Source organism: Argiope bruennichi, chromosome 11 (genome assembly GCF_947563725.1).
Source record: "Argiope bruennichi chromosome 11, qqArgBrue1.1, whole genome shotgun sequence".
Lineage (NCBI taxonomy): Eukaryota > Metazoa > Arthropoda > Arachnida > Araneae > Araneidae > Argiope > Argiope bruennichi.
This window is the reverse complement of record NC_079161.1, coordinates 55,105,718-55,130,925: the sequence shown is the minus strand read 5'-3', so window position 1 is coordinate 55,130,925 and position 25,208 is coordinate 55,105,718. Positions and strand designations below refer to the sequence as shown.

At 29.4% G+C, this 25,208-nt stretch overlaps 1 protein-coding gene across 1 annotated transcript in view; it reads right to left on the bottom strand.

Annotated features, from left to right (window-relative positions):
* Positions 1 to 25,208, bottom strand: part of LOC129956560 (uncharacterized) — a 90,082-nt gene that overhangs the window by 61,717 nt on the left and 3,157 nt on the right. The window contains exon 2 of the mRNA XM_056068489.1: positions 12,162 to 12,401. Within this exon, the coding sequence (XP_055924464.1) occupies positions 12,162 to 12,401 (240 nt within the window). The remainder of the gene's footprint in view (positions 1 to 12,161; positions 12,402 to 25,208) is intronic.

Genomic DNA, 25,208 nt, shown 5'->3' with positions numbered 1-25,208 from the left:
CTCGTATATATTTTATCTATATTTTTTCTCTCAAGTGTATTGAAGAGGTTTCTCGTATATGATTATTTTAATAAATATAAACATTAAAGATAAGATACTTGAGGAAATCATGTTATCAAAAAAAGAAATATAATAATTTCCTCAAAGTATTTAATTTTTTGAAATATCTTTAATATACCTATGTAAACATGAAGAGCTTTTTTATTGGTGTCCCAGATATAATTTATTTATATATTTTTTTTTTATTTTACCCAGGCGTAACGAAGAGTATCTAGTATCTAATTATTTTAATAAATATAAACAATGCGGATAAGATTCTTGATGAAATCATAGTTTTTGGAAAAGAAGTAAATTATTTTCTTGATGTGTTTATTTATTTATTTTTGGAAATATCTTTAATATGCTTGTGAAAGCATAAATAGCTTTCTTTGGTGTCTCATATATATATTTTATTTGTTATTTTTCTCTCAAATGTTGAAGAGTTTTCTCGTATTTGATTAGTTTAACAAATATAAACAATAAGGATAATATTCTTGATGAAATTGGGATTTTAGGAAAAGAAGCATATTGTTTCCTTAATGTGTGCATTTATTTTTTAAAAAATTATTATTAATATGTTTATGAAAGCATGCAGCATGTATAACTTTCTAACTGGAGTCTCAGATATATTTTACTTATATTTTTCTTCTCTCAAATTCGTTGAAGAGCTTTCTCGTATTTGATTATTTTAATAAATATAAACAATAAGGATAAGTGTCTTGATGAAATCGTGGTTTTAGGAAAAGAAGTAAATTATTTACTTGATTGTTTATTTTTTTAAGTATCATTAATATACTTGTGAAAGCCGAAATAGCTTTCTTACTGGTGTCTCAAATATATTTTATTTATATATTTTCGCCAAAGTGTATTGAAGAGTTTTCTCGTATCTGATTATTTTAATAAATATAAACTATAAGGACAAGGTTCTTGATTAAGTCACGGTTTTAGGAAAAGAAGTACATCATTTCGTCAATGTTTGCATTCAATTTTTTAAAATAACATTAATATGCCTATGGAAGCATGAATAGCTTTGCAACTGGTGTCTCAGATATATTTCATTTATATCTTTTAGCCCAAGTGTATTGAAGAATATCAAGCATCTCATTATTTTATTAAACGTAAACAATAAGGATAAGATTATCGATTAAATCATGGTTTTAGGAAAAGAAGTACATCATTTCCTCAATGATTGTATTTATTTTTTTAAATATCATTAGTATGCTTATGAAAGCAGGAATAACTTTTTTACTGGTATCTCAGATATATTTTATTTATATCTTTTCCTTCACGTGTACTGAAGGGATAACTCGTATCTGATTATTATAATAAATATAAACAATAAGGATGAATATCTTGGAAAAAATAGAGTTTCCGAAAATAAATAAAATATAAATTTTTCTCTACAGCAAATATATAATTTTTTTTTTTTTTTGAAGAATCGTATTTATGCCTACGAAGTATGCCTATAGGTCTAAAGTCTGAAATATATTTTATGTATATAATTTTCTCTTAAATGCATTTATCATTTTTCTCATGTCTGATTATTTAAATAAATATAAACAATAAGAATAAATTTTTGATAAATTCATATTTTCAAGAAAGAAATATATTACTCCTGTCATATCTATAAAGTTTTAATTTTGCATAAAAGCTTCAATATTCTTTTAAAAGCATTAATAACTTTATTAAAAGGATCTCAGATTTATTTTAATTAGATTTTTCTCTCTCAAGTGTATATTGAAAAGCTATCTCGTATATGATAATTTAATAAACAATAAAGATGAGATTTCTGATGAAGTCGAGAATAAGTAATTTATAATCGAATTATGATTAATATATTACAGTACACTTCCGAATATCCGGCATAATGTGACGGAAGGGCCGGCCGGATGACAAAAAATCCGGATTGGCCAGTTTATTTCTAGGCTATTTCTTTGTCTACCAATATCAAAAGACAAAGTTTTTATGCTAAAACTCACAGTTTTTAATACATACTTTCTGACTTCTTATTGAGTACTTAGCCCACCATTTATCACAAGCCACATTGAACGTGAACGCGACCGCTTCAATTTCTCTATATGCATACCTTTCACCATGGTATTTCTTACTTTTATTCCATTTCCACTAGTTTGAGAAACGCGCCATTTTTCAATTTCTGTTCACTTTTTCATCGAGTTCTCCAATGTACTTTTCCCAACTCCTAACTCAGAAGCTATATATATATATTTTGTTTGTTGTTGTTGTTACACCAGAATCTTGTATCTGTATAAAGCTTAATTTCTCTTCCATAGTCACTTTTTTTTCATTTATCACGTTTTAAAAATCTTCATTTTGATATACTTAAGAGCATAAAGCATATCCTTAGAGCAATTTACGAATACTATATTTATGCCGGGTTTACACTCGACCAGGAGGCAGCGCATGTGTAAAAAAGGAACTGAATTATGTTTGCCATAATTTCATAGCTAGATTCAGGCATTCCATGCTTGGCTATAAATTGCCTTTTTGTCGTCCCTAAATTTTTATTTTCACTGAAATTCATCGAAATTTGAAAATCTAGAGTAAAAAAATGGCAAATAAAATGTAAAGAAATTTAAATGAAATCTACGATCGCAAATTTCAAGTTATCATGTGAGAACATTCCTATTTTTTAAATCCTTATTTGTCTTAATTAATAAGTCATTAACCAGTTTAAACCGGTTTGAAATAATCACGAGTCTTCTCTATCGGTCTCTCTCTCTCTCTCTCTCTCTCTCTCTCTCTCTCTATATATATATATATATATATATATATATATATATATATATAATTTTTTAAAACTTTCACTTTCGATATTTCTAGCTGACGAACAAAGTTTGGAGCTCGACTGATTTGAGATGAAATAACAGCTACGACATCATAGTTTTATGTCAATCTTTAAAAAACGCATCTGTTATCATAGAAACATACATAATAATAAAGCAATACTGGTAAAAGCAGGTTAACCTTTTAAAAACGCATCTTCTTTCGAAGAAGCATACATAATAATAATGCAATACCGGTAAAAGCAGGTAAAAAATATAGGCGATTAATAGATAATGATGAAAATTTCCATTTATACTTTATTCATTGCCTACGCAATTTCGAACTTCAAAATCCCCTTACCAAAACAACTTCATGTTCTCACATGATAAAAAACCTCGAGCAAACTCAGAAAGAACAAAGAGCAAAAAATACCGGAATTAATCTAAAATAAGTGTTATTTTTTTCACCCCCCCCAAAAAAAAACCCGCCAAATTATGCGCAGTAAAAAAAAAAAAATGCAATACAGCGGCATGTTGTTGGCACAATACAGCGGCAGTGTATACCCGCCATTATTGTGCAGTTTTAATCAGAAACAGCGGTAACTATTAAGGCCCATTTACACAATGATAAACAATGAACAACAAACAGAGTGCTGCTCCTTTCTTGTCACAATTAGTATTTTGTGCCCAACAGGTGGAAGATCGTAGCAAATTACCGTTTCCAATGTCCTGGCAATGGTGCCAATGCAATGCCTGCTTTCCGTATTTAATTACTATAAAAGAAAACTAGTCCGGATTGTACTGAAGCCGGATAGGCACGAACTGGATACTCGGGAGTGTATTATATTTATTTGTTATTAATCCCTCGCCTTATATATTTGATTAAATAAATATAATAAATGGTATTAAATTCTTGTTGTATAGGCAGATTTTTAAATTCTTGTAAGTCCATTATTTCCAATGTGCAAAATTTTAATTGGTTTTAATATTTGAAGATATATGAATATATTGAAACTTCTACAAATTTGAAAGCTTTTGTTCTTTAATATTTTATTAAAACCAATAAAAAATTTCAAAAGATTAATTTTATAATTTAAATGATTCCTCAATAAATTTGAATCGCATGTTGAAGAGAATTTGTTGATAAATAGCATATACATTAGCCACCTTTTAAGACCATCTGCCCAGGGAATATATTTATAGTTTTAGTTTAGCCATATCAATCAATATTTATGAATGACATGTTAACCCAACAGAAGAAAGTATTATTTTAAAATATATTTGCACAACATGCAGAGAAAAGTACAAAGCTAGCTAAAAGAAAGTTCGGTGAAAGCTTATAAGCCAGTTAATAGCTGCGCTACCTGAACAATCGCTTTTGTATCGTGGTCATGTTACTGCGAACCACAAGGTAGCAAGTTCTATCCTCGCTCAACACAAACCGCCACAAAAGTTATAACAAATATACTTATATTTGCAAAGTAGTTAGAGTTGTAGCCAAAGTATTATTTTGCAATATCTCTGAAAACTAAAGAGCTTTAAAGCTCAAGTCAACACTTAAGACATGCATATGCTTTTATACACATGGAAAATTCGTGAAATCAGTCTAGTGGCTTTGGCTATAGGGCTAGTTCTTTTATTTTATTAATTGTTTTAAATATATATATGCATAGATTAAACTGAAGTCTCCTGAAAGTGTCTGTATGTTCGAAAGAGAAAATGTCTAGAAATACTTAACATTGGTGATGATTGTACCATTTTGTAGGGCATTTATTGGGGGAGGTTTTAGTATATTGAAGCCATATCAAAATTTAAAAAGGAGTTTTATAATTGCGATTTTAATTATTTTCTCTCTACGATTTGCGCATGCGTAAAACACTCATTCAGACGTGTGCAAAAAGTTTAAATTGCGCATGCGCAAATACCAAGAGCTCCGATATGCGTATGTGATACATTTCTTTGTTTCCATCTAATTTTTAATAGCAATTCAAAACTCATTATGCAAAAAAAAAAAAAAAGGAAACCAGTCCAGGTTGGAGTTAAATGCCAAAACGCTTCGTTTCTTGCGTGATAATAAAAATATAGGGGAAAGAAACGTTCGGTTGGTGAATATCAGAGAAATAATATTCACACTTAGGGAAGGAGGTCTTCTGTTCAGCGAAGTAACCGCCTATCTTCAAATCGTGCTGCAATTGAATTAAAGCGACCGAATGAATATGATGAGGAACGAAGTGATCGCCCATCCAATATATTTACAAAGAAATACTATGAAGCAAGCCGAATTTTATTTTCATATCAGATTATACAGAGTTGATAAACAAATGTGGAACAATGGATACAACGACTTATTTGTATATTTTTTAAATTTTAAAACAGCTTTTCTATTGTATGTTTTTAGTGAATTGTTTTGTCTATGAACATATAATATTTTTAAGTTTTTAACAGTCTATTTTTACCTTTTTAACAGTTTTGTGTGTTCTAAATTGTTTTGTAATTAATTTTGATGATTTTTAAATATATTTTTAGAATTATTTGATGTCGCGTGACATGTCCATGTCATATTAAATTGAAGCTAGACTAATTTTTACTCTTGGATGTTATGCTACGGGCAACGTAATGAGGATACTGCTGTTAGAATAATATATTTAATAATTTTATCTCAAGAGCATCAAAATCGTTTTTCGTATCTGATTATTTATCAAATAAATACAGTATAGTGATAAAAGGAAATATTTCACATTTTGTATGTTAATTTAAATAACGTATTAAAGTATTAAAAATTAGTTTAAAATTAATTTTTTCGAGTAAATTAACAATATAGCAAAATTAATTTAAATGAATTAGTCAATCAGTTCATTGTTAAAAAAATCCAATATGATGGATTAATTTTTAAATTAATTTATGGAAAAATAGAATTTTGACATTAGTTTGGGGAATGATAAGTTTTCATAAAATGGTTCGACTTTGATAGGGCATTCAATTTCTAAGTATATATCTACCTTTATACAGATAATAGATGTTGAGTTACTTCGCGCTTTTGAATTTTCATGCAAGACGTTTAATATCCTGAATCCAAAATTAATAAGATATATGTAGTTAAAATTTGGAACACACCATCCGCGAATATTTTAATTTAAATCTTTTGTGTTATCTCCCGGACTTTCCTTATTTTCATATCCGTTTACATAATTATAAGCAATTTCCGTTCCCAGTGAGATTAAAAAATTCAAATTTCAGCGACTTAATGCCCAACAAATATGTGCACGTATGCTCTCTAAGAAATAAATGAAAATGTAACGTTACAGTTAAAGAAAAAAAGATGCAATTAGAAATAATTCTGTTAAAATTAAATATAAAAAAACGAATCAAAATATGCACAAAGATATCGAAATTCTTTGCTATAAAATTAAAAACTGATGGACTAAATTTGCAATTTCTTACGTTATGAATTTATAAAAACTCATCCAGATCAAATAATAAAAATACTTGCAGCAACATCGTAAGCAACATAACAAAGAATGAAATATTTCGCACTGATAACATTGAATTATAAAATCACATGAGTAATTGTTTTAAAGATGCCATATAATTAAAAATAAATTATTTATTTCTTATTAACATAGTCATAAATTGAATATAAATATTTAGCAATGATGTAATGAATTTAAAAATTAATTAAATCGTCTGCAAAAAACGTCGAAACTTAAAACAGACGATGAAATATTTTTTAATAAAATAAGTAAACATAAGAGAATAATAAAATCGTTTGCAGTGATTTTTAACAAATTCATATTTTAAATAATTTATTCAATTTAATTCTGAATTTTTTCGTATTATAAAAAAATAAAATATTTGTAACAAAAAAGGAATGATGTAAAATTATAAATAAAAAATATTTTAACAATGATGCTACACATCATAAATAATTAATGAAGTATTTATTTTGAAAATGGGGCTAATTTATTCTTATTAAATTACTAGACAGGCTGTATTTTAGACATATTTCTTTTATTATCTGCCTGATTTTTGTTCTTTTAAATTTCACTTCTGCGAAATATTGCACAGAAAAATAAATGCAGATCGCAAAATTCTACAAAGCAAATCATACTGCAAACCTATTCCTTAGCGCGAATTTTGTGTCCCCATAACGCATCCAGTCCACCATACTCTCGAACCAAGTAGAGCGGAATTCATTGTTGATTCCTACCAGCACAAGTCCCACGTTTATCATTCAGCGGATCTCCATCGGCGTGACAGGTTTAATGCGCATGAAACTCGGTCCCATAACACAGATTTTAATCATCCCCCCAGCCAGAATTGAAATAACTGTGAATCCGAATGCCGAGGTGTCATCGAAGCATGATAATGGAATGAATAGTTTATATAAAGATGTGTGATGGTAATTCGCTTTATTCTAGACGAACGGCAAAAGAGGTGTCAGTTTACGGATGAGGTATCTTTAAAATGTATTCTATTCAGAGCTTATCTAGGCTTATTTTTAAATACAAAGTGTGATTTAACAACTGAGATTTTTCTGTTTGCGACTTCCAAAGTTGGAAATGGTTCAACTGAGTCGAGAAATTTGTTACAATTTCAGCGGAAAAGTAATGACTAGTTAAGTTTGGTTCGCTAGTTTGTAGGGAATATGAAAATTTATTTTTATGAAGAGGAATTGGATGTAAAAATTTAAAACATTATCAGATTTTTAACCTTTTAAAGTATTTGTGAAAAATATTTTTTATCTTGTTACAAGTTAGGTATTGTTAACAAACTCTATACATAGTTTCGATAGTGTTAATAATGAAATATTCCGTTTAATTAACACATTATACTGCTATCTAGCTTTAAAACTATATTAGGACTGTTTGGAAATGAGTTCTGATTGTGTATTCGTGTGTTTGATATGCTTAGTCAATGAATGTAAGCTGAAATGGCGGATGCAGATAGGATTGAGTTTCATATCTGACTCTTTCGTCTTCTGGTATTAAAATTCTTTCCACAGGAAAAGACAATTTCGATATGAATTTATTATAATTTGTGCAGGAATACAATGACTGGTTAGATATAAGTCATACATCTGGACCTCCAACCTGCCAGAGTAAAATTACTGGAAGACCGGACCGCCGCAACAGCAATAATGGTGGGAACTGTGGTTGAGTCCTAAGGGCCATCACGGGCCACGGTAAAACCTTCCCCGAAGGAAGTACGTCCCGTCATCGATGGAAGGAGCCAGATCCCCCACTTCTTTGTGTATAATCCAGGTTGGCGAGATTCAACCACTAAGCCGGAAGCATCTCATCCTCATTTCGATGTGCCCCCTCCCGGGGGTTTACTGATTAGGTATAAAAATGATTTAGGCTGCGTTAATCTATCTGTATTTTATTTTTAAATTTTACTTTTAATTACATGGGAGTTATAATAGGAAAATAAACAAAAGTATTTAGTAGCTTAAGGTGGTACATGAGTTTAGATTCAGTCGTTAAAACAATAAAAGGTAGTGTAGCCAAATATAAATAAAATTATTTTCAAAAATGCATTAAATGTTAAAAATGAAAAATGTAACGAAATTTCTGTTTAGAAAAATTAGAATTACTGATTGCCAATTTTTATTAAATAACATTAATTAAAGGTTATATAAAAATAATTTTTGAAGCATAATATTCTTCAAAATTATTGAGAAAAAGTTTTAAATTTCTGAATAATTTTTAATTAAAAAAAATATATAATCAAAATATTGCAGGCTCTTTCATAGTTCCACTCATTTTGGGTATATTTTTTTCTGATCGAATGAAATCAAAATCTAACATAGAACTACAACGGTAATGACAAGAACACATACCAAATATAATTCCTTTAAGTCATTGGACTTTTTATGGTTTTTGATATACTTCGAAAATATCGAAGAAGTAAATAAGCTACAATTACGTTTTTCATTAAATTTGGATTTTTACGAAATTTCCGAGGTTCGTTTGGATAGTGGGGGTTATACGGTGTGAAAAACGGTCAATCACCAGGAGGTAGTAGGAAATGAAACAACGACGTTTATTTACACGAAGACACACAGGACAGCACAAAGACGACAGCTTTCTACAGCACAGAAGACGATTATCTTCAGCCGAGACGTGCAGCATAGAACAGACTGCTACAGACAGTAGCACACAGCTTAGTTCAGCACTAGCTTCACTCCGTCGCTGCCCCGCTTATCTCTGGAAGGCCAGTTCTTGGTCACCCATCCCGACTACTCTTCGACTCCACTGGTTCGCAACCCAATTCACCACTGGTCCACTCTCCTCGGCAGCGGCAGGACTGCTTCCTTTTATAGGCATCAGGAGGCGGGGCTAGAAGCCTCTCAGCCAATCAGGAACGTTCGAGGCGCAACTCCGTTCATACTGGACGGAACGGGAAAATTCTCGATGTTTCGGGTATAATCTATTTTGGCGCCAAAGTCGCCAAATGGTCGCCAAGTTTGTCGCCAAGCTCTGGACCTCTTATGGAACCGACTATGCTGGGAAGCCGCCTCACAGATTCGTAACAGGATTTTTTAACTAAAAGTTTGAAAATATCCTTTGCTGAACTCTAGTATAAGGAAGTAACTACATGCTGAATTTGGTAGTTCTAGCTGCATTGATTTACCCTGCTGAGCGTCTTAAGCAGTTGTCCACCGATCACAGCATGTTGCAAAATATTGTAGAATATTCTGTGACATCATATTAACCGCATCGCTGTAACCGCAGCTCCTCCTTTCCAATAGTTCTATATATATATATATATATATATATATATATATATATGCAAGAAAAAAGTAAAGTACTTATATTTCTAACTCTTAAAGTTTAATTTTCAACCCATAAGAGGTTTTAACTTGGTTAATTACTGTTTTACTATCTTAAAGAGTTCGATAAAAAATATTTTCAGTTTTAGCATTTGGCGCCTGTAAGTAAATCTATAATCTCTCTGCATATTATCGGCTATGTGAAAAAAAATGCAGTTCCTAAGTTCATAGTAACATTTTTAAGCGATTAAATTATTACTTAAAAGATTAGCAATAACAAGAAAAAGCAGCTTAAAGCCTATTTGCCTCATATATTAATAGTTTTTTATTTTTTTTAAAAAAGGCAATGATTGGATTTTAACAAACAAGACTATCTTCTTATGTCAAGAAATCCAAATTAATAATGTTTTTTTTTTTTTTTTTTCAAAAATGTTCAATGATCGAAGAAGAATTAGCAGATGACGCTTATTAATATTTTTTGAGAAACATTTTGACAGACGATATTGATTCGTGATTAAAGTTATGTTTGTACCACAGGTTTGTTATTATGAGTGGCATATTTCAAACAGTTTAAAGAGAAAAAAAAATGAATGTTTGTTTTTTTTGAAGATGTATTAATAAAGGTTGTCATCTCGTCCAAATTTACTTAATAGGGCTTGGGTATAATTAGATTTGTTACTATTACTTCCTGTTTTTTACTTTTACTCCTTAGAGTACGGAAAAAAATGAAAGGAATATCTCTTGGAGTTATTTGATGCTTTTTGTTTTGATAAATTTCGTACCTATTTTGAAGGGAAATTTTCCGGTTACACGCATTAATATTTTTCCAAGAAATCCCTTCAAATTACAAATTTGACTTCTTGGGCACTTTTATAATAGAATAGTCTTTTTTATTCTAAGAAATAAGAAGATCCTAGATCTCAAACCAATGCTATCTTATGATAAGTGTGCTGTAATTAAGACTTTTTGATCATTTTTATTACCTTTGGGGATTTTAGATATAAATTTATCTAGACTTAAAAAACTGAGAAGTAATAATAAATATTTCTGGAACTAAGAGGCTTCCACTGACTTAAAGGATCGCTAAAAGTTAGACTGCAAGTAGGAAAATAAAGAAAAAAAAATATTTTTTTTTATTTTCAAATAAAATTAAGTTCATGATCCTCAAGCTAGAGATCAGTAAATAAATACTGAATTAGAAAAAAAAAGGAAGTTTTGAATTTTCAATTTTACAAGTATAGATTATTTAATATTCAACAATATTATACAATGTTGCGAAAGTTGATAAATGGTATATAATATTGCGAGATAGTATCTGTGTATTATTGGTATAACTCAGTTAAAAAATTCCAACTTTAAAAGACTGCTTTTTAAATCATGAATTAAAAGCTACCATGTAACGAATTCAACTCAAATTCAACTAAAAAAAGCTGCAAAGTCAAGCTTAAGAAATGCAAAATTAAAAAAGACCGAAGAGAATAATTCAATTTCTAACACTGTATAAAATGCACAAGTGACAAACGCAATTAAACCGAAAATAAGCTTACTATTTCAACGGAGAAAAATATAATGTTATAAAAAATGTTTAAATTAAATTAAAAATTCATTAAAAAAGAAATAGCCCTTTAGAAATAAATGTCACTTAAATGCTGCTCTTTTTTTAATATGACATAAAATTAATTTTGCACAGAATTCATGGCAGAGAAACGTAACTTTTAACGTAAACTATTTAATCCCGGTTTTACACGTTTTAAAGATTTGTATAAAGTTTTTAATAATGCAATTATATTTTCTAGAATCTTAGGAACATGTGTGCGAAATTCCGCTTGAATCTATCAATGGAATGTACAATTAAATAACGTCCAAAATACAACCAAACAAATAAATGTTCAAACTTTCAGATTGATTAAAAAAGAACCAGCCATTTAGTAATAAATGTCACTAAAATGCTACTCTTTTTGAGACGGCCTAAAAAAATAATTTTGTGCAATAATTAATTTTGCCCAGAAATCACGACAGAAAAACGTAAAACTTTTAACTCCAGTTTGAAAGCCTTTAAAGAAGAATCATATAAACTTCCTAATAATGCAATTAAATCCTCTTGATGCTGATGAACATGTCTGCGAAATTTCGTTTGAATCTATTAATAGATGTAGAATTGTATAAAATTCAGAATTATAGGATTGTATAAAGTTTAGTTTAATCAACGTCAAGTTTTAAAGCAACATTAGGGCTATTTTGGGACAGACCTCGTAATTTTGAACCACCGTCAGATGACGAGGACGACACCTGAGCTGGAACCCCCTCTCCAAACTTTCACACCAAAAAAGTGGGGGGACGTATGAAGATTAAAATACAAACAAACAAATAAACGACATTTCAATTTTATAAACATAAAGTATTTAATATTCAACAGTATTATACAATATCTTGAACAGTGAAAAATGTCATATAACATTGCATAATAGTATGTGTACGCTACCAGCTGCTAAAATTTAATAGATATTTCATTTGAATACTTTATAAAAGTTAATAATTTAAAAGAAAAAATAGAGACGTGTACGTACTGGTGCAGGCTGGTGGCTCGTCGCTGAGGTCTCCACAATCGTCCGTGCCGTCACAGTATCTCCCGGACTCGATGCAGCGCCCGTTGTCGCAGCTGTGCTCGGAGAGGCGGCACACGGCCCAGCACTGGCCCAGCACCGTCAGACAGAGGACGAGGGGAGGGGACAGCCATCCCATCCTCCTCCTCCCCCTCAGCCGGCCATCGGCCTCACGGCGGACTACTCGCCCGCATCGCACTCGGCCTGAAAGAGACAGGTATATAAGCATTTATTATTAGGAATTCTAAAAAATTAAAAAAAAAAATGATTTAACTGTTAAAGGGACAGTTGACTGACTCTATTAGACACTTTTGGGAATTTTTCTGTAAGGGTTATAAAATTTATAATACATTATTTTAAAACTAAATATATTATTTTTTTTAAAAAATTAAAAGATATATAATTTTTAAAAAATTTCAAAATATTCCTGTCGTCTTAATTTTTAATATTTTTTTTCCTTATTATCCTATGTAAATTTATTTGGAACAAAATTACGTATGATTTTATAATCCCAATTAAATACTAATTATTTTAATTATTTTTATGCACACTTCCAGAATTTTCATAGAAATTGTATGTTTTTCTGAACTAAAATTTACTTCTAACGAGATAAAAAAACTCGAAACATAAAATGCATACTCCATTTAAAGTTTGCATACTCCATAAATGTTTGACCGAAATCTTTATTATCAATTTCATTTAATTTCTTCAAAAATTAAGATACCTGGAACATTTCAAAGATATTTAAATCTAATTACAATATCATTTTGAGAAAAGTCATTAAAATGTACTTTTTTTTCTCTCAACTCTTCAAATATTTATTTTATTCAGTAATACATTTTATGACATAATTTTATTTGAATATAAACATATATTTTGGTGATGAAATGATAAAAATAAAATTGCACGTTTTCGTCCATTTTTGCTTATTTCAAAGTCAATTGTCCCCTTAAAAACTGGGTTTTTTTTTAATATCAGGGTTTTTTTTTTAATTTTATTTTCGAGGGATATCCAGAAATTTAATTCCGTTTTTAATTTTTCCAGTGAAAGTGCTGCATTCGTAATTTCGAACATGCGCGTAAAGTTTGCGGTCTTATTCACAAAAAGTAAGAAATTACTTTTAGATAGCCGAATATCATGTCATATACATACTTAGCGTTTAAAATATTTCATCTAATTAAATATCCCACCACATTTGAATGAAGTTACTGATCCTTTATGCTAGGAAATTATAAAACCAGTTTCCACAGAAAAAATTTGTTAAACTTATCGCCAAAGTGAATAGTTGGCGAGAATGTAGGTGCGAAGTTTCAATGAAGGCTGTGAAAATAGACAAAATGAAAAAAGGGGGATATTTTCTGATTGGTGACGACATTCTTTCATAAACTGAGAAGAAAATTAAGGATTACCGAAGGTTTATTATTAGTACACTATTAAATATTTTCTTGAAATTTCCTCTTCCATCATCAAATGTGGAATTTTCTTGATGAGAATATACAAAAACCTCGTGTCCCACATAGATAAATGCTTCAACAATGGCCGTATTGAATCTAAGCACTGCATTTCACTATACAGCAAAAATATTTCTCTAATAATCATTTCATCATAATTCTAGCTGTTTAACGGAGGTTGGAAACCCCTAATGTAATTCGTAGTCAAAAATTTTATAACGTTACACATTCAATTGCTTTTATGAAACTCACTCACAGATGTCGCCACATGTATGGAATCAAAATTTAATCCAAAGACTACCATTCGAAAAGTTTTCTTGAATGAAATTTAGCAGAAAAAATAATTTTTTGTAAAATAATTGATTGCCAAAGACGGCTGTCTCAGTAATTTCACATCAAAAGATTACATTTCAAAATAATAAGTCCGTCTCAAAATAATAGGTTTATACTAATTTATATAAATGTGCTTGAAATATCTTCCAGTAGACATTTGTATAAACAAAACGATATGGAAATATTATTGAGCGGTAAAGAGATTAGCTAACTTTCGGTCGTGCTGTTAGGAAAATAGTGAATTGCAAAATATAATTAATGATAATCATTTTACAACATTTTTTAAGAATAGAACAACATTTAAATGATGAAATGAAGGCTTGGCGATAATTATTTTCAAATTACTTCACATCACTGGATCAAAGTTTATAATAAAGTTCAAAGTAGTCTGAAAATTACTTAGAAGCAGTCATTATCTATATTTATTATGCAAACGCGAACTATTTGACGATGCATGTAACAAAACAAAACAAAACTGAACCTTTCAGTCCATTGAAGAAATTAAAACTCATTGAGGGAGTTAGAAAAACTATGTTATTTAAATATCGTTACAAATTTTAATATTACTTCACAATAATATTAAAATTTGTAACAAAAATACTAATGGAAAAGAAGATAATTTTGCAGATATAATAACAACAGCTGAATAGATGCCGAATCAATATCTTTTGCCCCCGGCATAGAACATGTATACTTGATGATGAATAAATGCAGCAAAAACGAAGGAAACAGAAAATTCAAGAATCTTGGCGATAGCTCTATTATAAATAGAGTTCCAGTGAATGGTCCTGAATATTAGTAGCCCTATTACTAGATCTCTAAAAAGCGGAATCCAATAGAGACAAGTGAAGAGTGGAATCAAGAGAAAGTAGTCCAGTGAATTCTCTCTTTGGAGTGTTGGTCTTCATCGAGTACTCTCTAAGTGCTTGTTGTATTTGCAGTTGTTGATTTCTGCCTAAGCGCTTCTTTTTACTATTGTACTGTACGCTTTGTTATCTTTTGCTATTGTTTGTTTGTGTTTTCGATTAGAGTAAAATATCTTTTACCGATATTTAATCAAATGGACTTCCTCCAAAAGCAGTTTTTTTTCTTCATATAATAATAAAATCCCAAGAAAGAGATTTAGACAGTATTAAAATAACTAACTTATATCTGAACAATGATTGTCTCTATCTCTACTAATAATGAAGGTGAAGTGTGTGTGTGAGTGTATGCGTGTGTGTGTGTGTGTGTGTGTGTGTGTGTGTGTGTGTGCGTGTGTGTGCGTGCGTGCGTGAGCGTGTGCTCGTGCGTGCGTGTGTGTGTGTGTCAGACCATTTGACCAACAGTCACGAACTTTGGTTCACTTATTACTCAGAGAAAAATATGCATTTTAGAACGACTTTTTAAAAATTTTGATTGGTTCAAAAATTAAACGCAATTTTGACATTTCTAGCATTATTAATAGCATAACATGAAACTAATTTTACCATTATTTTAAATTTTAAGAAGTAGATATCTTTTTTTAATTTTACCTTTTTAATTTAAATTTTAATTTCTTTTTTAAATCTAGTAGTCATATAAATTTATGTTCCATTTTGCCGATTTTAATTTCTTTTATTAGCTTTAAAAAATAGACTACATAACTTCCCTGCACTTTAAACCATTTTCATTTGTTTGATTAAATAATTATTAGTATTAATTCCTTTTTATTGATGGAAGCTAAATAAGAATGATTCTGTTTAATATATGCGTCATTGACAGGACAAACATAACAAGTGACGTTATAGCGCTGAAAAGTCATAAGAGGCATGAAACGAACAATTTCGTTTTGAATGGCTCTTTGAGGTCTATGAGGCCATGAACTTATCTACGTTAGAACTGAAAATTTGTGAGAAAAGATAATAGCTTTAATGGCTATACTAAATAATGCATAGAAAATTTTTGTTGACGAAGTCATGGACATGGAATTACGTCCAAGTGATTTAATCGAAAGCAAATACAATTAATAATATTCTAGTCGAACAAAATGGTCGTCAGAGGCATTTAGATTTCATTAATTTCATATCATCGCATTATAGTTCCAAATGAAGAGATTATTTTAAAAAAATAGTTTTAGAAAAGTTTCGAAAAGGAATACAAATAACCTGAGCTTATTAGAATAAATATGCAGTTTTCTTTTCAAAGGGCAATAGTGTTTTAATTATTCATACACAAGATGCATATAAAAATAACCAAGAATTCTTTAAAAAAATGATTAACTTTCTAATTATGGTTATAAAATTCGGTATAATTCGGTTTCAACGACGGCCAAGAAAAAAATTCGCCAAATAATATAAATATGCTCAAGTTGACATGCTATATGGTTGAAATTGAACTATTTTTCCTTGGCGCCTTTTGGTCGCTATTACAACCTACAAGTACGTAACATTTTGTTAGTTAAATAGCTTAATAATAGTTTCCATTAAAAGCCCCTCAAAAAACTTTGAAGTAAAGAATTAAAGCTATACATATATAATAAAAAAATTCAGATAAAGGCTATCTTATTAACATCATTTATAAAAGTGAGTATTATGTACTTTTTACTTATAGATGTTTTAAGAAATACATCGCTATTCAATGAATTGATTATGGAATTATTATTCTGTTTAGTTCAATAAATTAAATGTAATGACCCCACATAAAAAATGGACAAATTTCAAATAATTAAATTCCATACAATGATTAATTTCAAAACCTGTCAAAATAAACTAAAGGTTTTCCTGTTGGACGTTTTACAAATCAAAGGAATAAGATGTTTGTTATTCAATAAATGGATTGAGCTACTTCATGCGATTCTATTTTTTAAACAGCTTAAAGATAATGAATTCACAACAGAGACTTTTAAATAATTAATTAAATTATCAGCAATTACTATTCAATTATTGTGAAATTTCACATTGCTTAAAATTATAGTAAACCAATAATCCTCATTCGTTAAAAAATCAAATTTCAAATTAATTTTTTTAACTACATTACTTTCAGTAATACTAATTATATTAGTTAAATAACCCGAAAATTTAATTACTAAACAGTCTCAAAAGCACTGTCATTTATATATAATACTAATTATTATTATTTTTTTTAATTTCAAAAAACATTTTAGCAAGAATAAAATCATAATTACAGACACCACAAAAAAATGAAGCATATAAGGAACCTGATGAAGTAATGAAATATTTTAAATATCATAATAATGATTTAAACCATTTATAATTATCTATAATTAATTCAAAGAGGAAAAAAAGTGAAAAACTAATAATAAAATGAAAACAATTATTCAGCATCAAGCAAATTTTTTCTCCACTATCTTTTAAAATAATATTATCAGATATTTAAGATACTATTTTTTAAAAAATTTTTAATAAACTTTATTTTAAAAAAATATTAGAAGCAGAAAAAAATTAAAATTATTAAAATTGCACTTTTTTGGTAGCGATTAATTTTGAGAAATATATTCTTCAGAAATTGCAAAATAATTATGCCTTACCTAATTGATTGTGTTTACATTTAATTCATTATTTTATGTATACTTTAAAGTTCATGATTCATTCAAGGAAATATTTTTGAACTTAAAATTGTGATAAATATCAGAGCCATGATATTTTAACACCCTTCCATCTGTTTTCGCTTTTGTATAGGTGAGTATTTTGTAGGCATGCGTCTGTACTACTCATTTTTCCTACTAGTCAAGTGTAATGGCATTATTATCTTTTAACCATCTACCTTTTAGTGGCTTTTTGTCTTTTGTGATACTGTATCTTCAATTTTTCATTTAGCATATAAATTATACAGAACTTTTTCTTCCTTAGCTTTCAACAATATAAGAAAGAAAATATCTCGATTACACATTTAATATAATAATAAAAATATTCAGTAATGAAAGTTAATGTAAAAAATTATTGCAAAAGAATAAATAAATAAAAAGTGTTAAAAAATTTTAATGATAATAAAATTAGCATTATTAAATGAAAAAGTTTAAAAATTTTAAAATGGTGTAAAAGTTAACAATGTGTAAAAATATTATCTGGAGTGATCGTGGAATCCAGCAAATGCTATTCCAGAAATAATTTTCTAATTATTTTTAGAGAAAAGCATGAAATTCATAAATATTAATTAAATTGGTGAAAGATCACATTAATCAACGAAATTACTGCTCTAATCAATCAAAATTCTTCACTTTTAATCATTGGAGATTCTTAACTATTTAATATATATTGAAACCATGAAACTATTAAATATAACAATTAATGTATAATACGAAAATAAATATTCCATTCACGAATGTTTTCAACAATTTTCGAAGAGTAGTATAAGGAAACACCGGAATTAAAGAGGTTATTTCTTTTCGAAAATTGCTAACTCACTACATAAAAGTATCTCACATTTTGAAAGACTAAGTAAAATAGAAAAAATATTGCATTAGCCAAACTAAGTTCATGTTTAATGCATCAAAATCTTACACTAATCAACGACTGGAGATTTTTAACTATTTTTCTAGCATTGAAGCCTTCATTAAAAAACAAACAATTAATGCATAATAAGAAATAAATATTCTTTTCAAGAATGTCTTCACGAATTTTAGAAGAGTGGTATCTGGAGACATCGAAATTAAAGAGAATATTTCTTTCCAATAATTACTAACTGTTTGTATAAAAGTATCTAACAGTTAGAAAAGCTAATTAAAATAGAAACATATTCTATTAGCCAACTTTAACGTGCCGTTAATCAATCAAAATTCCATTCTAATCAATCACTTGAATTTTTTTTAAATTTACATGGAGTCCATGAATATATTAAACAACAAATAAGCGATGTGTAATAAGAGAAATATTCGATTTATGAATATCTTCACCAATTTTCGAAGAGTAGTATCTGAAGAAATCAATTAAATAGGACACTTCTTTCCATAAATTAGTAATTTTCCATAGAAAAATATCTCACAATTGAAAACTCTAAAGCAGAAAAATATTATACCAGTCAAGTATATTGCACCTTTAATCAATCAAGATTCCACACTCATCAGCTAATGGAGATTTTTAACTACTTAATTTATTTTGAAGCCACGAAACTATTAATAATTAATGCATGATAAGAAATAAATATTTTATTCACGAATGTCTTCTCCAATTTTTGAAGAGTGGTATCTGGAGACATCGCCATTTAAAAGAAGGACGTTTCTTTTCAGAAATTACTAACTTTCTACAGGAAAGTATCTCACAATTAAAAAGGCTAAATAAGACAGAAAAATACTACATCAGCCAAATGTAACCCAAAATTAATCAATAAAAACTTCATAATAATCAACCACTAGAGAATTTTAATTAGTTAATTTAATTTGAAGTCATGAAACTTTTGAACAACAAACAGTTAATGCCTTACACGAAATAAATATTCTATTCTTGAATAACTTCTCCAATTTTCAAAAAGCGAGATATGGAGTCACCAGCATTCAAAGAGGATATTTCTTTCCAATAATTACTGACTGCTTCCAAAAAATTATTTCACTGTTAGAAAGCTTAAGCAAAATAGAAAAATACTGCATCAGCCAACTACATTGCAACATTTATCATTAAAATTTCCATACTAATCAACCACCGGAGATTTTTAATTGATTCCCAATGTATCCATGGAACTATTAAACAACTAATAATTTACGCCCAACACGAAATAAATATTCACAAATGTCTTTTTCCATTTTTGAAGAGTTCTATCTGGTGACATCAGTACTAAAGAAGACATTTCACTGCAAAAATTATAAATTTTCTACAGAAAAATATCTCCCAGTGGAAAAGGCCATGTAAAATAAAAATATAAAAAAATCAGGCAGCTATAGTGCAACATTAATCAATCAAAATTCACTATTAATCAACAGCAGAAAATGTTTAACTATTCAACATACACACAGTTATGTTTAACTATTCTTCATACATGCAGTTATGTTTAATTATTCCTCATACATGTAATTATGCTTAATTATTCCACATACATACAGCTATGTTTAACTATTCCTCATACATGCAGCTATGTTTAACTATTCCTCATACATGCAGCTATGTTTAACTATTCCCTATATACTCAGCTATGTTTAACTATTCACTATGCATGAAGTTATGTTTAACTATTCCCCATACATACAGCTATGTTTAACTATTCCTCATACATGCAATTATGTTTAACTATTTCCCATATATTGTTTAACTATTCATCATGCATGCAGTTATATTTTATTCCCCATACATACAGCTATGTTAAACCATTCCTTAAACATAAAATTATGTTTAACTATTCCCCATGCATGCAGTTATGTTTTATTCCCCATACATACAGCTATATTAAACTATTCCTTAAACATGCAATTATGTTTAACTATTCCCCATACATACATCTATGTTTAACTAGTCCTAATACATTCAGCTATGTTTAACTATTCTTCATACATGCAGTTATGTTTAACTATTCTTCATACACGCAGTTATGGTTTAACTATTCCCCATACATGCGGCTATGTTTAACTATTCTTCATGCATGACGTTATGTTTAACTATTCCGCATACATACATCTATAGTACACTAATCAATAAAAATTTTCATTAATTAACAAGGGTAATTCCATAACTATTCTGCTTACTTAAAGCACTGACCACTACCTCAAAAAATCAGAAAACAATTCATTCATAATATGAAATAAATACACTGTATTCATGATCATTTTTATTTTCACGAAGTTTCTGAGAGCAATATCTCGATAAATCTCCGTTAAAGAGATAACCTTATTTCTTTCTGGGAATTGCTAGTTTTCTGCAGAAGGAATTCTCGATTCCGAACGGAAGGAAACCACAACATGTGCTTAGAATGCTGGAAAGAATTCGATTCTGGAACGACCTCCATCTCTTCTACCCCAGAGACCAATTTTCTGGGAGGAGGTTTTAGTCCAGTTATCTGCTTTTAGCCTAGTATTCTCCTGGAAAAACCAGGTACATCCCTCCCCCCCCTTTTTTTTCTTCTTTTTTGGTTTCCCATTGTTTGAGTTCGTAATCGTGTCCCATTGTTTTCGCAAAACAGATTCCCAGCAATTTTATGGACGATGAATATTTGTTCCAAAATAAATTAAGCTTGAAATATTAATTTTGAAAACACTTGGAATAAACACGAATTATTGTGTAAATAATTATAAATTGTACTCACCAATAGTAAAAAGTGGGACAATTTGATAGTCTTATTAGCTTTAGGGTTTGAAAAACCAACATTAATGTATAGGAACTTATGGAAAATAATAAATTTTCCACTGACGTTTAGTATGGGAAATTTCAAATAAGAAGAAATGCCAACAACAACATGTCCAACATGCTCGATACAGATATTCCGCAAGAAAGAGTAGTAGAACACAAGAAGCAAAATATAGCCGAAGCATACAATATTGGTATTTGAAATAACTCAACTGTACACCATCAGCATATTACTATTAAACAACCACAACAGCTCAAAGAGGTACTCGCATACCAACACACCAAACAGAGACTTCACTTTATTACTGATTTAATCTCTGACTTTCTGGTTTATAATCTTCATGACAAGAATAAAGGCTTCTAGAAGCTTATCGTATCTTAGGTCCCAGTCAAAGAATCGCCAAAATTCTCATATTTTGGGATTTTGTACCCAAATTATTCATCAAATCTCCAAATAATCGCCAGTCAGAAGGTTATTTATCTCGTATACATGCAATTGCCATTAAAATATTGAACAAACTCTCTCTCTCTCACTATAAAATAAATTACCCACGGAAGTGAAAATTATATATTCATTATAGTATGATAATTCACTCTTAAAGAAATTATGCAATAACACCCCATTGAATTACAGTCCAACGGAGGAAGGACTGCACTCTCTTCATATATTCAATAATTTCCTTTTTATCGATAAAAGCTAAATTTTTTTAAAGTGGAACATTTTTGTTTTATTCATTATTGAATGTTTAATCTTGCTGCATATTGTTTCACAAACCTACTAAAAGATGGCGTCACGAGTATGGAATCAAAATTTAATGAAATTAACGATTATTCGATAAAAAAAATTCGATGCTATGAAAATATTAAAATTATGCATGAGGAATCGAAAATGCCCAGTTGTGCACTATTTCAGCCATTTAGTCATTATTCAAAATAATTACACAAAAACGCTGTGAATTAAATTTATGAAAACTGGTATGTGATTTTATGGCTACAATTGTAGTTCAATTCTCTGATGTTTGTGTTTTAATTGCATACCAGCCATTGAACGCACCGTAAAAGATATCCAAAAATCGCATGGAAATCTCAGTAAAAATGTTTGTCCATTGGTAGATCTTACATAACTATTGCTCGTTATTGGCAGGAAATTAATACCTAAATACCGATTATGTTTATTATACTGTAAAGTAAGTAACTTTTATGTGTAGGAGTAATATAAGAAGAAAGAGCACTGCAAGAAAATATCCAGAAAATGCAAGAAATTTCGAGAGATCTAACCTGCTGGATCTTTATTATTATTATTATTTAGAAGTAAATTTCCAATATGATATAGCAATGTCATCATCATGATATTAAAATGAAACGATTTTGAAATTACATTTTCTTTATATGAATTCTTTGTAAAATTTAACTTATAACCTTTTAAGAATAAAAATATTTTTGTAATTCTTCTCTTGTGAGGTAGATTTTGAGTAGGCTCGGAGACGATTTTTAAAAAAAAAATGTACCTAAACAAAAAAATTTTTTGTTCTAGTTAATTCAAATAGCATGAAAAGACCAGAATTTCGAGAAAACAATACATATTATCATTATCTTTTTTTAAAATATGTAATTAATGAAATTATAGCAAAATTTTCAATTTTAAAAACAAATATCAGTAAAAAAATTCATAAAAATATTTGATTTTTATTCCTTATACATACTTTTCAAAATAACTAAAATGCAGAATAGGGAAGAATGTAAAAGTTATTTAAAGAAATAAATATTTTATGAATATCTGTTGTTGATTTGTTATGAATATTTGTTTTTTTTAACAATATTTTTATGTTTTGAACTGAAAACGATTGTAAAACATGACTAAAGAAAGTTTTCTTAATATTTTCGACCTGGTGTATTTCCAAAGGCATATGACGTATGGACAAAAAAAATCTCATTATATTTTATTGAATTGTTTTTGAGATATCACGTTTTCCGTGACCCAGCGGTAATTATGAAGTATTCATTCTTTAGAAAATGCATTTAAATATATATTTTAAAGTTAGTGCATTTAAATACACTAGACATAAATGCAATTTTCAAATTTTTATAAAGGAAGCAACCTGAAAATAAGGAAGAAGCTGTTGGATAAGTATACTATTAATATAAACATTTCACATATTAATTTTGAGAACTTAACCAGTAAAGATAAAATTAATCAATCACTTTTTATTTAAAATATCACTATTTACGGTTTCATTTTTATCCGTTATTTGTTATTGAAATCACTATATCTATAGTCTTATCATTCAGATATTAAGAGTAAAAATTAGAATCTACAGAAGAAATGGCTGCAAGGTTTAGGGTTTATTTTTAGATCTTCACCAAAAATTCAAATCTTCCAAGCAAACGGATTTGTACAAGATAGCAGGACACTTAAAATTTTATAATATTTATAATCATTTTGGAAATTTAGTAAATGATACTCGCTACATAAAATCACCACCAATTTGAAAACAAAATGTCGCTAAGAACTGTTCTGACTAAAGATAAATAAACATATAAAAGCTTCCAGGTTGCTTGTTTAATGATAAGAATCTCGGAGTGCATACATTTCACCCTTTTGGATTTTTATTCCGCATTTCACATAAATCACTAGTTATTCTTTCAAATAAAGACCATCTGTAATTTCGAGTGGCAAATCCTTTGTCTCTCAAGAAAACATTAAATGAAATCTCAATTCAATTCCAAACCATTTACAAAATGACTTACTATAAAAGATGCATCTAGGAACAAAATAAATCGTCTTCGAACGAAGCAAATTGAATTTATACGCATAACGCGCATTTTACAAAACGGGAAATGGCAATATTTCTGATTGTAAATCTCCACAGCCTATTCGCTTTAAAACCTCCCAGAAAAGACTGGAGGAAGAATTATTTCCAGACAAATCCATTTCAATCCCAATTCTTTGGATGTAGCATGTAGATTCTGCAACGCATTTCCATGGCACAGTTTCAACATTCCCTCGCCAAATTTGATTTAAACTTCGCCACTCTCGCCATCCTACCCTAACCCCTTTACACATTACCCTTATTTACCATCAGTATCGATTGTTCGAGACCTTGGGAGGGTATGAAATACGTGGGAGGAGAAAGGGGGGGGGGGGTAAGCTTCTCTTGGGATTCTGGAATCAACACTCTACGGGACGAAGCATTCGTTGTCGGTCTAGCAGCAATTCCCCTAAGAGCTTGGCGGGGTGGGTTGCACAAGTACTAACAGTATCCTTCTTCCCACCCTCTTCTGTAATCTTGGCGGTCTAATGACGTGATCGCAGACCACTCATTACGCCAAAAGAGATCGCCAGTCTTTCTTTATTTTTTTGTTCCTCGCCAGTATCAAGTTCTTTTTTAGTGTTACTATCTCTTTTTTCCACTATTCGGCGCTAGTAATCTCTGAAAGGCCAGCGAATTTTCGGGAGTAGGAGGTGGATTACACAGGGCTCTTGGCTCGGACCAGCGCATTGGAGCAAAATTATAGATACGGCCCACCCCGGAAAAATTTAGACGAATCGTTTTGCTGGAAATGGAGTGACCATGGCTGGCATTCGTAGGAATTTTCGTTGATAAGGCAATAATTGTGTCGGCAATTCCGATAAAAAGATCAGTAGGCTGTAAAAAAATCCATGACTTTTGCAGTAAATTGACTACAGAGTAGATATAAACGGTGATCAATCTTCTCAAGGACAGTTTTCTTACTCAGTTGTTTTTGATACTCAGCGGAAATGAATAAGCATATATATATATATATATATATATATATATATATATATATATATATATATATATATATATATATATATATATATATATATATAAAGTCTTCTTATATTTAAAAAAAATATTAATTCATTAAAGTAAAATAAAATAGCTGAGTCATGAATTAAATTATGTTACAACAATATAAAGAATTAAATCTGTTGTTAGATTAAAGTAGAAAAATTA